Below are 13684 nucleotides of genomic sequence, written 5' to 3'. Positions count from 1 at the left end.
GCTACATTTAGCTTTTAGAAACTGTTTTGCTAATCAACCTTCAGCTACATACAGTATTTGCTAAATTTAACTTTTGGCTACAGTTTTATTAAATTTAACTTTTAGCCACTTTTCTTCTATTTTTAGCTTTTAGCTACTGTTAGCTTTTAGCATCTCACTTTTGCTTGTAGCAACAGTTGTTAATAATTTTAACATTTAGTTTTGATACTTTGGGCTTTTAGCTACTGTTCGTCTAATTTTAGCTTTTAGCTGCAATATTGCTACAGTTAGTTTTTAGCAGATGTTTTACTAATGTTTGGTTTTAGCACTCTTACTATTTTTTGCTTTTATCTGAGGTTTTGCTACATTTAGCTTTTAGCAACTGTTTTACTACTCTTAGATTTCAGCTAAATATTTGTTATATTTAGCTTTTAGCTACAGTTTTGGTTGATTTGAGCTAATAGCTACTATCGTAACTTTATCTCTATGTCATCGTTTTGCTTCAGTTAGGTATTAGAAAATGTTTAGCTAAAGTTTTAAAGACAATTTTAGCTTTTACTTCCGTGTTACAAATGTTAGATTTACCGGTAGCTACTGTTCAGCTGATTTTAGCTTCTGTCCTTTCTGCTTTAGCTTGAACAATAAGTTTAATCTGTTCAACAGATTTCTGGACAGCGACTCGACATTTAAAAACTGTTTTCAGAAAAAAATCCAATCTCTGTAATTAAACTAGATTTAAACTGTCGCAACCAGAAAATAAGAGATGACGACGGCAGAACATTTCATCTTTAGCTCTTCCTCTGAGGCGCAGCTCGATAAACCACCACTGATGACAAACATCAGTAAATAAAACACAAACGTTTATAGATTTAAATATTTGATGAATGGAAGAACTTTGCTCCATCTGAGACGGTCAGGCAGCGTTTCCTTAGAAAAGTGCGTCCACAAATGAATTAATCCCATGTTGTGTGCTAATCTGTGCTAATCTCTGTTTTTGCTCTGACCCAGAGGGTTCGCCGCAGCTCCGCATCCGGCAGCTCCGTGGCCAGTTTGAGGTTCTCAAAGCCGATTTTCTCCCTCGGCCTCTGATTCCAGGCGAACAACACGGCGAGCTGGAACGTCGTCACCTCCAGGTCGTACTGACCCACCTCGTTTTTGAAGGTGATCTGAGCAGAACGGTGGAGAAACCCCAGAGCAAGAGAGAGATGGTGTGAAAAGCCAAGCTGCATTATTTACTTTAAACCATCTGGAGCTAAAACTACGGCGCCTTTCTGCACAAACTGATGTCTGAGTTTACAACCGATAAGTTCTGCTGTCAAAAAGTAAATCAAAGATCTGCTCACAATGCCGTTGGACATGAGGTGATGCCAGTGGAGCTTACGACCGCTGTGGTTCCTCTTATAGAAGTCCTCCACTTCAGGGATGAGGTCCTCCAGCTCCGTGGGAAGCGAGACGAAAACCTTCTCACTGCTTCGGGACCAAGCGCCGGCATTCAGGATCTTAATGTTGACGCTGTCCGCTGCAGGGAGACAGACGAGGAAGAGCTCCAGTAAAGTCCACATGCACGTAGCTTCTCTAATCGAGATTCACATTTGTGTTTTCACTCCAAACACGTCAGAAAATATTTTTCTCAGCATTAGTGGTTGCTCAACTCTGTGTTGCCACCAAGTATGGCAAGTGGTCGTACCATATAATCAACTTATCCTATTTACCATTTAAGATTTCAACAATAGCCTTTTTATGTATTCATTAACATTATTAATCAAAATTATAACTAAAAATATTGGCAATCACATCAGAATCAGAATAACTGAAATTTATTATCATTGTACAGAGATACAGTGAGATTATGTTCGTGGAGTGCACGTTGCTGCTGCTAAAAGAGCACGGCCTCTTATCCTTTATCAGAATATTTTTTTAGATAGAAAAAAGGAAAAGGCCACGAGGTTGGATAGTGGTATTACAAAAAAAAATTCTTCACATCTCGTCAATTTAAAACATCAAAAAACTCTACCAGCAGCACAATTTTAAACACATTACATTATGCATACGACGTCAAGACGGTGAGATTCATCCATGAAGCACTTCCAGATAGGCCATAGTCCTGATAAGATGTTGGTCAGCCGGCAGTTCTGATAAGCCTTCACAGAAGTTCTCGGGGGTGGTGGGGATGGACCTATCTTTTTCCTTCGTTACCCATGTCCCAGGAGAAATTTGATAGTCGGCCTGCTTTCGAGGCCAGACAGGGGAGTCAGATTCAGATAAGCCACAATTGTTGATTTCTTCAGGCAGACTGGGTTTTTTTTGTCGTCAGCCTCGAGTCCTGCTGATACTTCTGATCCAAAATGGTCAGATTTGTGGGCATTCCACTGATCCGTGCTCTGAGCCTTCTTCAAGGTCATGTTGGTGAGTCCTAGAAGGTGCAGGTGGCCTGCGATTCTCACAAATCGCTTCCATCTTACAATTTAGCTCATAAAACAGCTGATTTTGAGTACTCGTAGCACGAACCAAACCTTGAAGGTAGGCAGCCTGACGAGGGCCAAATTAGCTGCAGCCGTCTTTGTATGTTGATAAACCAGGAAACAGCCGATTCCAAAAAGCAGGAAACCTGTTATCATAAATCGAATTATATATGTCTTCGGCGTCCTCCTGAGACAAAACAGAAAGACACATCAGCTCCCACATCCATGACGTCATCCTGCAGCGCGAGTCTCAGCAGGACGTGAGGGCTCTCCAGGACCCTGTCGCTTTGTTGAAAAGATTTTGTTGATTGCGTTGAAAGTCCGGCGCACCAGCTCCATAATAGTATTTTTTGTTTGGAAGATGTGTAACAGGAGCTCCGAGACACAGACGGAGAGCAAAACAGCAGGAGGAAGAGGCGAACAGGGGAGGGAGAGAAAATGTGTCCGCCTTGTGCGAGAGCGAGTGCAGAAAAACATATTTGTGCAGACAGACAGACAGACAGACAGACATCATATGTTGAAGAAGCTAAATTTGTTGCAAATATTTCACAAAAGCATAATTTTCCTGTTTTATTGACATGTTCTGGCACTTGTGACTCGGGTACCTGGTAGAGCCAGCTTGTTGTGTTTGTGCATCTCTTTGAAGACCTGATTGAGGTCCTCCGAGACCTTGATGTCCTGAAACATCCTGGCGAGCTTGTTCACGTAATCAGCAGGCATTCCTACCTCCTACGATGAAAGCGCACAAACATTTAAGCATTAGATCTTTAGAGTCTTTGAAGAGAGTCTGAGAAACGTCCGACTCACCCGTAGCCACTCCACCATGTTCTCTTCGATCTCGCTGTCGGCTGAAATGTCCAGAATCAGGCGCCTTGTTAGGTGGGCCTTATGGTACCGCATAAACACATCTTTGTTCTGGACGTACTTCAAGACTAAGAGCTGCGGGGACATAAAAGAAGACGTGAAATCTGAGAGAAACGGGACAAAATAAGTAAAAAGGAACAGAAGCGGTCGTGAACGGACCACTTCTTTGAGTTTGAGCTCAATTTCCTCTGAGGTGAGTTTCTTGCTGAGGGGGGTCTTCCTCAGCAACATGTCGCAGTAGTTCGCCAGCAGCTCGGGACACTTGGACTCGGGCTGAGTCTTTATCCCCACACTGATCGGACAAAGACACAAACACATTAAGACAAACCACGATACGGTGAGTACATTTGACGACGAGCGACTCACCCCTTCTGCTTCAAAGGCAGCTCCAGTTTGAAGATCGTAGCGTCATTGACAACAGCCTTGTAGGCCTGAAGATGGAGGAAAACAAAAACAGCACGGTACGTCACCCTTTCTTTGATGTGCTCGTCATTGTATTTTCATTAGCCTCATAATCTCACTGGGAGACAAATTATTGGCATGATTCCCATTTTAACAAACGATAAGTCTTAAAGTTCCTTAAAGTAATGCATATCGCCCGCCGCTTTTCATGAAGGAGTGAGGCTCAGATCATCATCGTTGAGAAATGAGAGCAATCGTAGTCAAAGGCGATAAACGTATAGTTTATAATGTATAGTTTTGCCTATAAAAATGGTGGATATGTCTTCTGCTTCTATTTAAAAAGTAGTTTCCTTAAATGATTTATTGGGTCAATCTCTGGTTTTCCAAAATTCAGGGGGTTCCTGACTCCACAACTCCCCCAGGATTTCCCGTGTGAAACCTTGAAAATAATGCTATGCTGGATCTCATGCTCGGAACATGTTTTGTGAACGAGTCTCAGCTACTACCACATCAGATTTAAGCTCGATATCCAGCACTGACCGAGTTCGAGCTATTTTTGTGACGGCTAATATCAATTCATTGTGGCGACCGTCTTGAATGGGGTTGAAACCAGAAGTTAATCAGTTGTTGATGAGCATCCAGTGATTACTTTCTGAAGCTTCAGTTAATTCTTGGGATGTTGTGGAAACAGACCGGCACATGTGAACAAGTACAAACATGGCCCTCTGCCGTTGCTTTTCAGCGCCGGTCGGTATTTAAAACTGCTCAGTGTCCCCTTTTTGTGTGTGTCGTAGCCCCCAAGAAAAACTGACCTTATCTCTTGCGGTGAGGAAGCGAGGATCGTCCTGGAACGCCTCCTTCACCAGCTTACTGAAGCGGTTGAACAAAGTTAGCAGCTGCTCCACGTACTTCTCAGAGTCCTGGATGAACACAAACAGGTTCGTTTTCCACTTAAATCTGAAACGCGTGACAAAGGTGCAGCGGTTCTGCCCTAAACGTGTGCTGGTGCACGTACAGTAGTGATGGTCTCGGCAGCAGCCACCATGTCTGCCAGTCCAGCGTTAACGATGTGCTCTTCTAAATCCTTCAGCATCGGCTCAGTCCCGCCGGGAACTTTGTCCATCAGAGAAAACATCAGGTGCAGCTCTGATCAGAGACAAACAAAAACAGGACATGAAGTCAAACACATTCACCGTTTATTTTCTATCCTGTTCAGGGGGAACTGGCGCCTGTCGCCAGGGGTCAAAGGGCAAGAGGTGGGGTACAACCAGGACAGGCCCCCAGTCCAACACTGGACCAAGACCAGTTCTGACCATTTCAGTCCTAGCTGTCTTCGAAGGACTGCATATCGCCTGCTACGCTTCACACCAGAGGTTTAAAGCTAGAAAAGCTGCCAACATGAGACTTTTCATCGTCTTGTTTGAATTTTTATCCTTTAACACAGTTTCTACATCCTTAAAAAAAATTACTGGTTAATTTACCGTATTTTTCGGACTATAAGGCGCACGTAAAATCCTTTAATTTTCTCAAAAATCGACAGTGAGCCTTATAATCCGGTGCACCTTATGTATTAATTCTGGTTGTGCTTACTGACCTCGAACTGATTTTATGTGGTATACAGCGCTCAAAAATGTGTATTGTTCTGTATTTTATGTTACAACTGAACAATGTTGAGCGTTATTGTGAATGAGTTGAATGAAGTTTGCCTTATCTGACTGTTTTGTTTCGCTTAATGCGTCTTATAATCCGATGTGCCTTATGTATGAAAACAGACCCGTTCATTGATATTGCACCTTATAGCCCGAAAAATACGGTAACTCAAACTCGTCAGGGTTTTCTGTAAAAACTGTTAGAAAACCGCAAATGAAACCAACTCGCCTCAGTTTACAAGTAAGCACAGCCATCAGTTACTTTTTTAATTTACCGTTAAGAGTTCGGGATATTTTAAATACACGACGAAGGAAGGCGGAGACGCTTCGTTCCTCTTTATGTCGACGACTTTAACTTTTATTTTTGTGCACTTTATCAGTAGCAGCCATCTAGAAAAACAGCAAACATTAAAGGTATAAAACGGTGTTTCTTTCACCAAAGCAGCTCTTTTCCAAAAACCTTTTTGTCTAGAAACTTTTCATAAAGAGGCAGAGTCTGAACCTTAAAACTGGCCTGAAGTCAGTTTCTTATAAAACTTCAGATGGTGTGTTGTCTCGACACCCGCTCCCCTCAGCAAGAAACCGACGCCCAGAGAAGTCGTTTCTATTTTTAAAGTGGAGCTGGTGCAGCGATGAGACCGAAGCCTCGAACAGAAGCAGATATCAGTTTGAGTCGAGCAGGAAGCTTCGGAGTGCAGAGGGACTCACTTTCTGTCTCGTTGCGTTTGATCATTCCTGGACATTCGGCCAAAATGGTCTCCTTGAACGACGTCACCAAAGCGTTAACGCAACACTCCATAAGCTGCAAAAAACCCAACAACAGTAGTTAAAGATGTAGCACTGCTGAAAAGCACCTTTCAGGCTACAGTTTTAGGCTAAAATCATGGAATGTTGTGAACGGTAGCTGTTTTGATAAAGCTTTCGGCTACTTTTAGCATATTGTAGCTCAATATCTGTAAAACTGACTAAATTATAGACAAATCGTGGGCAGAAACATTATCGATGTTACTCAGACTTTGGTCTGAGAAGAGAGACAGGTTCATTTGAGCAGAGAAAAAAATGGTGATGGAGGAAACGGGACACAATGAACTTGTAACAAACACTTTCGAGTCACTTACTGCTTGTACAGAGTTACATTCACGACACGTTTCTAGATATCTCAGAGCTCGCTTCTCTTCTTCTCTTAGCTTCGCATCAGCCTGAAGGGAAACACAAAGCATGTTGGACAAACACACAAGATACCTCAGAATAAAACAATCTCACACACACACGATCAGGGCTTTAACCCGTTACCTACAATAAAAGCTTAAACATTTTGAACTTCATCTTATTTGTTACAGAAACTATGCACCAAAACAATAGATTGTTGTAAAAAAAAAAAATTATTTATACATTTTATCAAGTTTAACTTTGATCAACCGCCTAATTTAGAAGAACAAAAAACGCTCCAACACTCAAAACAGCCGAAGGTGACGAGCCACAACAGAAAATCAGATGGCAAAAACAAAAACCAGCTCTTTTACTAGATTATGAGTCCTCACTTGAGGCTTAACTTGATTTAAGATGGCCGCCACAGTCAAATGACCTTAAAAAACAACAACACTAAAATGTCTCTAACTCCGTCAATTCTAGGGAAATTCAGCTAAATTTGTTGTGGTAGTAGCTGGGAATGACCCCTAAAGCAATTTTCAAAGCACTAACACATTAAACAAGACAAAACTGCCATGAATTATGTAGAGCCAACTCTGTTAGCAAAATATCTAAAGAACCACTGGATGGATTTTATGGAAACTTTCAGGAAATAATGACGGGATGCACGTCTACAACTCAATGACTGTTTGAGCCAACTCAAATCAAGATGGCCGCCACAGCTACTCAGTCTTAAACAATTCAAAAATGGTAATATTTACGTTAAATTTACAAGTAAAGCTAAAGATTGAGTGGTAGTAGCTGATAGTCATCCTCAACGTTGGCACTAAGAGATGCTAGTTTAAAACTCTGTCATGAAAGTCAGCGGGAGACGTGCATTCTTTTAAAGAACGTAATTTTAGTCTTTATAAATTCTGGATATCAAAGTACATTTTTCCAAGTATATACATTTATATAGGCTTTGTATAATCACAGATGGTTTCCATGTACTGTGTGGATTCACCGTTTTCATTGTTAATCGTTTGTTCACGACTCGTTACAGGACTAAAGACGAACTGAATAAATCTGATGATGAGCTCGAAGCGCCACCTGGTGCTGCAAATGAGCCGAAGTTGCCTTTTTTTTTTTCCCCAAATTTCCAAACTTCTTCATTGCACAGCCGTTAAATCAAGTTACTGTGACGTACGTATTTCATGTAGTTTTGAACGCCGTTCTGCTGCAGGTAGGACGGCGCCTGTGTTCTGTAGAACCTCTCTGTGGAGTCCAGGTAGGCTTTCTCAAAGTTTTCCCTGTAGATCTTCAGCTTATCATCAGGGTTAGAACAAAGGTTAACTGGTGGGAGAAAAGAAGCAGCAGAAATATTTCACCCATTCTCTTGCAGACTTGCACAATACTGTTAATAAACAGGTAAGACAGGGTCTGTCTGATATTAAGGAACACTTTATTCCTTCAGCTGTTTCCCATCTTGGACAAAGAAATGTGACCCGCGCTGCAAAATGAGTCAGAATGAGCTGAAGAGCCAAAATTGATTGAGAATTGTGTCAAAATTAATCTGCAAAGACACAATCTATCAATGCCAGTAACTAAAACAACATCCAGTCTTCCCAATCTATATTTAAATGAGCGTTTTCATCAGTGTTAAATCTAATCCGTTAAGCTGCGAGTGTTTATAAATCACTTTCATCGCTGCCATCCAGTTTGCTTTTCTACCGTTTTCAGCTTGTAACTCGTTTTCGGCTGTTTTTGAACTTTTCAACAATTCACGAATCAAAACGTTCGGCTCGTTCAGGACATTCCTGCTGAGACGTTTGGCGTTTACGCCATTTGTACTTTTTGAAATGTTTAGCTTTGTCGGCCAAGTTTTTCTCTTTAAGCTGAACAAATCTCTCTTCATGTCCAAACTGAGCTGTTTACTGCTCATTTCAGCTTTTATTTTTTAGCCTTTTCAGCTACCTTTTTTTGTTGCTAATTGTAGCATCTTTTATTTCTTGCCAATTTCTGCCTTTTGTGATTTTTTTTAAATAATTTTAGTCTTGCTTTGTTTCAGCCTCTTTCTGCTAATTTCAGCTTTTATCTTTTTCAGCTACTTTTTTGTTGCTAATTTTAACTTTGGTCTGTTCATCTTTCTTTTTAGCTAATTCCAGCCTTATAATCTATTCAGCCTCCCTCTGCTCATTTCAGCTTTTACCTTCACATCTGCCATTTTTTCTGCTGCTTTCTGCTTTTATTTTCCTGCTTTCAGCTAATGTCAGCAGCTTAAATTCAACTTGCTTTAGTGGCTTAAGCCAGTAAACATTTCAGCATGGTTTCAGCTTCTTCGGCAGCTTTCAGCAAAAAAATTTTTGACAAGAAATGCAGTTTCTCTAGTCTCCTTTGAAACTGAACTTTTCTTTTCTGCTGGCTGCCGCAGAGCTGGGAAATCCCTTCGTATAATGTTTGGCGTCGTCGTGAAGCTTGGGGATTCCAGTTTTTAAATGTAGGGCTGAATTCTCAATGACGTCAGTCCAGATCAAACAAATAAATAAAACCTGAGTTTTCAAACTGGCACTCCTGTAAACAAAACTCGCTTGTTGCCGCGGTGATAAATTAAACCAACTACAGATTATTTTGAAGCTTTTGAGACGAAGGATTTGAAAAAAATGAAATTCGCTGTTGAAAATTTTCTCATTGCATCATTTTGCCTGCATGGGTCACAACATTTTTAATTTAATAAACAGACTTCATGAGAAATGCAGCTTATTCTCCAATATCGGAATAAAATCGACATGAACAAGTGTTTTTGTTTTAAGATGCATTTTATTGTGTGGTTTTATAAATTTGGATTACTTTAAGACTTGCTTGATGCCAAGGTTGAATTTTCCTTTGATATCAGTAAATAAAATAATTTTATTCTTACCGTAGGACTCGCGGACGCCGATAACGAGCTGGGAGTCGAAGGCCTCGCCGAGCCTCTCGGAGTGCACCAGCTTCATGGCGCTGTCCTGCAGGCGACTCTTAATGTTGGAAAATATCGACTCGTTCCACGTGTCCAGCATCAGCTGAGCAACAAGAGCAGCGCAGCAGTTAACAGTGTCTGTTAGCAAAATATCTCATCAACCACTGGATGGACTTTAACAAAACTCCCAGTAATGTTTTACTGGATGAACATCTGTAGCTGATTAACGTTTGGAGACGGCCTGATTTAAGATGGCTGCCACAGCTAACCAATCGTACAAACCATAAAAACAGGTATAGCTCAGTCAGTTTTACTGATATTGGCCAAAAACTTGGTGTGGTAGTAGCTGAGACTGATCCATAACAAAATGCCCAGACACTCATGAACTGTGAGGTCTTTTTTTTTTATTCGGCACACACATGAACGGACGATATGCTTCCCTTAAAAACACCATTACTTTCATTTGTTAATAGAGATTTAATCTTATTAAAAGTTACCTGTTTAGAGTGAATATCCCCAAAATGCTTTTAAATATTCTGATTTTATGGGAATGTGTTTCTATCTGTGTGAGCCTAACTTTAAAACCTTTTGAATCCATTCATTTCCAGTTTAATTAGCAGTCGTCCCTATGCCTTCTACCAGGTCCAACTACAGTCTTCTTTATTTGTTTATCCTTTATTTGTTCTTTGTCTCTTCCTACTTGTTGCTGTTTAAAGTTACGCTTTAAGTCTGTTGACGCCGCCTGGGGGCTCTCCTCCCACCTTGCGTACGATGCTGTCCTCCATGTTTGTCTTCTTGTTGCTGCCTTGTTTGCCCATCAGCGTGATCTCCAGCTGGCAGAAGGGTTTGGGCAGGATGTCGCACTGCGTGAAGAACTTCCTCCACTCCACAATGTAGGCCTTCAGCAGGGCCGTGTCGTCCTGGTGGCTCAGAACACGCTGCCATGGCAACAGATGCAACAAGTTAGAGTTGATGCAAACCTAATCAGAAAAGCAGACGTTTTCTTAAAAATATTTAAAAAAAAATCTCTGGATTAGAAATTGAATGACAGATTATATGTGTACTGAGGAGACTGGAGACAATCATCCAGACGATCTGCGAGCAGGGCTGTGTTCACTTCTGGCTTACATTGTGTTGATGTGTATTCAGTCAAGACTAAACTCCTCTACTCGTCTTTTATTAGAATAAATAGAATAACATCAGCGGGAGTTTCTGAACCGACTCTACTACCACCAAATGACCAACAAGGGAAAAAAAAAAGTCTATAAAACCGGGTGACTTGTTCCTGAATGATGGTAGGGCGGAGAAGGAGATGCATCGACGGATCGGGCCTCGTCCTCAGTAACGAGGGCGTTGCTTCAGTCGCTCATGGTGAAGAAACAGTTGAGTTGAAAGGCAAACGATTTACTGGTCTGTCTATGTTCCAACTCTCACATGTGGTCATGAGGTTTGGATCAGAACTGAAAAAAACAGATCCCACATACAAGCAGCTATAATGGGCTTCCTTTGTGGGGTGGGGGGCTCAGTCTTAAAGTGGGAGCCCCATCACCTGAGGGAAGCTCGGAGTAGAGCCGCTGCTCCTCTGGTTCAAAAGGAGTCAGTTGAGGGGTTTAGGAAGCCTCCTGGACCTCTCCCCTTGGTGGTTTTCCAGACACGTCCCCCTGGGACCGACCCAGAACTCACTGGAGGGATTAATTCAATTCAAATTCAAAAATACTTTATTAATCCCAGAGGGAAATTAAGTGTTGTTGTAGCTCATCATCCTGGTTTCATTCAAGAGTTGTTATAGATGCTGATAGCTGTGGGCAGGAAGGATCTCCTGCAGCGAATCCGAAGAATCTGGCCACAGATACTGATCCGTCCACCCGGATCCAGCTTGCGGTCAGATCCGGCGGGCCTCTCGGTCCTCCTGGGCAGCAGGACTGCCTGAATGCCAGGCAGAATTCCTCCCTGAGCGATGGTCACTCGAGCTCCTCATCACCACGGTCAGACAGATGAAGGTGTCGGGGGATGATCCCGGCACCTTCAGCTGTCACGAGCAGTTTCTCACCAGCTCCAGGATCTCGGCTGTCAGGTACTCAAGCACCACCGCCAGGTTGACGGGAATTCGTCCATGGCACCTCCTTTTCAACTCATTTGGGATTTGGGGCTGTTGACCCAAATTGTTGAGATAGTTGTTGAGATATTCGAGCTTTGAGATGTTAATTTCCTGCTCCTGGTTGATAAAAAAAAAAACCTTGTTGCCATGGTTACACATAACAAATGTCCAAAAGTAAAAAGGTTTCGGTAAAATTCCTTCCAGCTGCACAGCATCCGATACCAGAGGAAACATTCATCTGAAAAAAGTGATTTACATCCAGAAAAAAAGAGGAATTAAAGTTTTCAAAGCAATAAATCTGAATGAATGTAACAGAGCTGCTCCAACACGCAGCCACCCCGAGCGGCGCAATTCTAGAATTACAGATCCTCTCTGGCCTTAGAACACCTCGAGGTTCCCCAGGAGGAGCTGGAAAGTGTCTCTGGGGAGAGGGAGGTCAGCTTTTCTCTCCTGGACCCGTTGTCTCCACGACCCGACTATAGACAATCCAGTTGTCTTTATTTAATCTGGACAGTTTAACATAAATGTAAAAACGTTTGATGAGTTGCACCAGATTTAGCTATGGGCTCATTTTCATCTGTAGACCCTCTAGAACATATGTGTCAAACTCCAGGCCCGGGGGCCAAATGTGGCCCTCGTTGACATCTTATCTGGCCTCCAAGATGTTAAATGTAAAATACTTTTATCACTTTAATTTTTTTCAGTAACCTTTGATTATGATGTCAAAGGTGCAACAGAAAAGGTCAAATGAGACCAATCAAACTCTTGTTGAAGAAGCTGCAAGCCAGAAAAGATGTCGGGTATCTAATTTGACTTAATGTAGATTCTGAAACTGGCCCTTAGTTTGAAACAGGTTTTAATTTGGGCCCCCTTTTGTAAGTGGGTTTGACACCCCTGCTCTAGACCATAAACAAATACCACCAATAAATAAATAAATAAATAAATAAACAGCCAACATCAGTGAAACAATTAAAAACATATGTAACAAAGCTGCTTCCAATATAAGGTTAAAAAACAAAAAACACTGAATGTCTATTCTGAAGCTGAAGATGTTTCTCTTCCCATCTGGGAGGCTTTAACAATGAAAAATAAAATCTGGTGTGTGTGGAGTTCACAGCTTTATGGGCCTGCACGAGAGGCCCGGTTGACCAGCTTCTATTCAACAGTTAGTGACGTGTTTCTTGTAAAGCTGTCACTCACAGCTTGTGCTTGCTTGATGAAGTCGAGGATGTCTTCTTTGAGGGCCTGGTGGATTTTGGCCGGACCTTTGTCGTCCCATAAACACACAGCATGGACGTCTCTGCAGAGAGAACAACAACAAGGTACTTCCTAAACGTGAGAGGGAACATGTTAAAATAAAAACACTGTTGCTTCAGAAAAATGATGGGCCAACCAAGGTGCTGTAAAGACAGAAAAACAGGCAACACACAAAGCAATATACAAAATGAAGTAAATCAGAATATAGACATAACAACGATGCAGATAATAAATATGACGACTAACCAGTGTGAAGAAAACAGGTTCAAAACACAGATCCTCTGGTGTTGAAAGCTACTGAATAGTAGTGGGTTTTTAAACGGGATTTGAAAACCGAGATGGAGGGGGCCTGTCTGACAAGCAGAGGTAACTCGTTCCAAAGTCTTGGTCCTGCTACAAAGAAGGCCCTGTCACCTCTGCGCTTAAGACGAGTTCCTGGAACTGTGAGGAGCAACTGGTCCGCTGACCTCAGGGAACATGGTGGGACATATGGTTGTAGCAGATCAGAGAGATGGGGGGGGGGGGGGGCGCCAAACTGTTCAGGGATTTGTAAACATACAGGAGTATTTTGAAATGGATTCGAAGATGAACCAATAACCAGTGCAGTGAGGCCAAAACTGGTGTAATGTGCTCTCTTTTGCCTGTACTGGTTAAAAATCGGGCTGCTGCATTCTGGACCAGTTGTAGTCGTACAATGGAGGTTTGACTGATACCAAACAGGAGTGAATTGCAGTAATCAAGTCTAGATGTAATGAATGCATGTATTACTGCCTCCAGGTTATTTTTGGACAATATGGGCTTCAGTTTAGACAGCCGCCTCAGTTGGAAGAAACATGATTTACATGACTGTTAAGTTTCAGGGAAGGGTCCATTATCACTCCCAGATTAG

At 41.9% G+C, this 13684-nt stretch overlaps 1 protein-coding gene across 1 annotated transcript in view; it reads right to left on the bottom strand.

Moving 5' to 3' along the window:
- Positions 1 to 13684, bottom strand: part of LOC119410975 (cullin-5) — a 30271-nt gene that overhangs the window by 3721 nt on the left and 12866 nt on the right. Inside the window, exons 2-15 of the mRNA XM_037677894.1 lie at positions 12739 to 12867; positions 10202 to 10378; positions 9402 to 9543; positions 7692 to 7837; positions 6475 to 6555; positions 6065 to 6158; positions 4723 to 4853; positions 4520 to 4627; positions 3672 to 3736; positions 3465 to 3597; positions 3249 to 3380; positions 3047 to 3170; positions 1323 to 1498; positions 984 to 1145 (exon numbers count right to left, since the gene is read on the bottom strand). Of these exons, the coding sequence (XP_037533822.1) occupies positions 984 to 1145; positions 1323 to 1498; positions 3047 to 3170; positions 3249 to 3380; positions 3465 to 3597; positions 3672 to 3736; positions 4520 to 4627; positions 4723 to 4853; positions 6065 to 6158; positions 6475 to 6555; positions 7692 to 7837; positions 9402 to 9543; positions 10202 to 10378; positions 12739 to 12867 (1800 nt within the window). The remainder of the gene's footprint in view (positions 1 to 983; positions 1146 to 1322; positions 1499 to 3046; positions 3171 to 3248; positions 3381 to 3464; positions 3598 to 3671; positions 3737 to 4519; positions 4628 to 4722; positions 4854 to 6064; positions 6159 to 6474; positions 6556 to 7691; positions 7838 to 9401; positions 9544 to 10201; positions 10379 to 12738; positions 12868 to 13684) is intronic.

The sequence above is a fragment of the Nematolebias whitei genome, chromosome 6, assembly GCF_014905685.2.
Source record: "Nematolebias whitei isolate Nwh7 chromosome 6, NemWhi1, whole genome shotgun sequence".
Classification (NCBI taxonomy): domain Eukaryota; kingdom Metazoa; phylum Chordata; class Actinopteri; order Cyprinodontiformes; family Rivulidae; genus Nematolebias; species Nematolebias whitei.
This window is presented reverse-complemented; position numbering and strand designations above follow the sequence as displayed.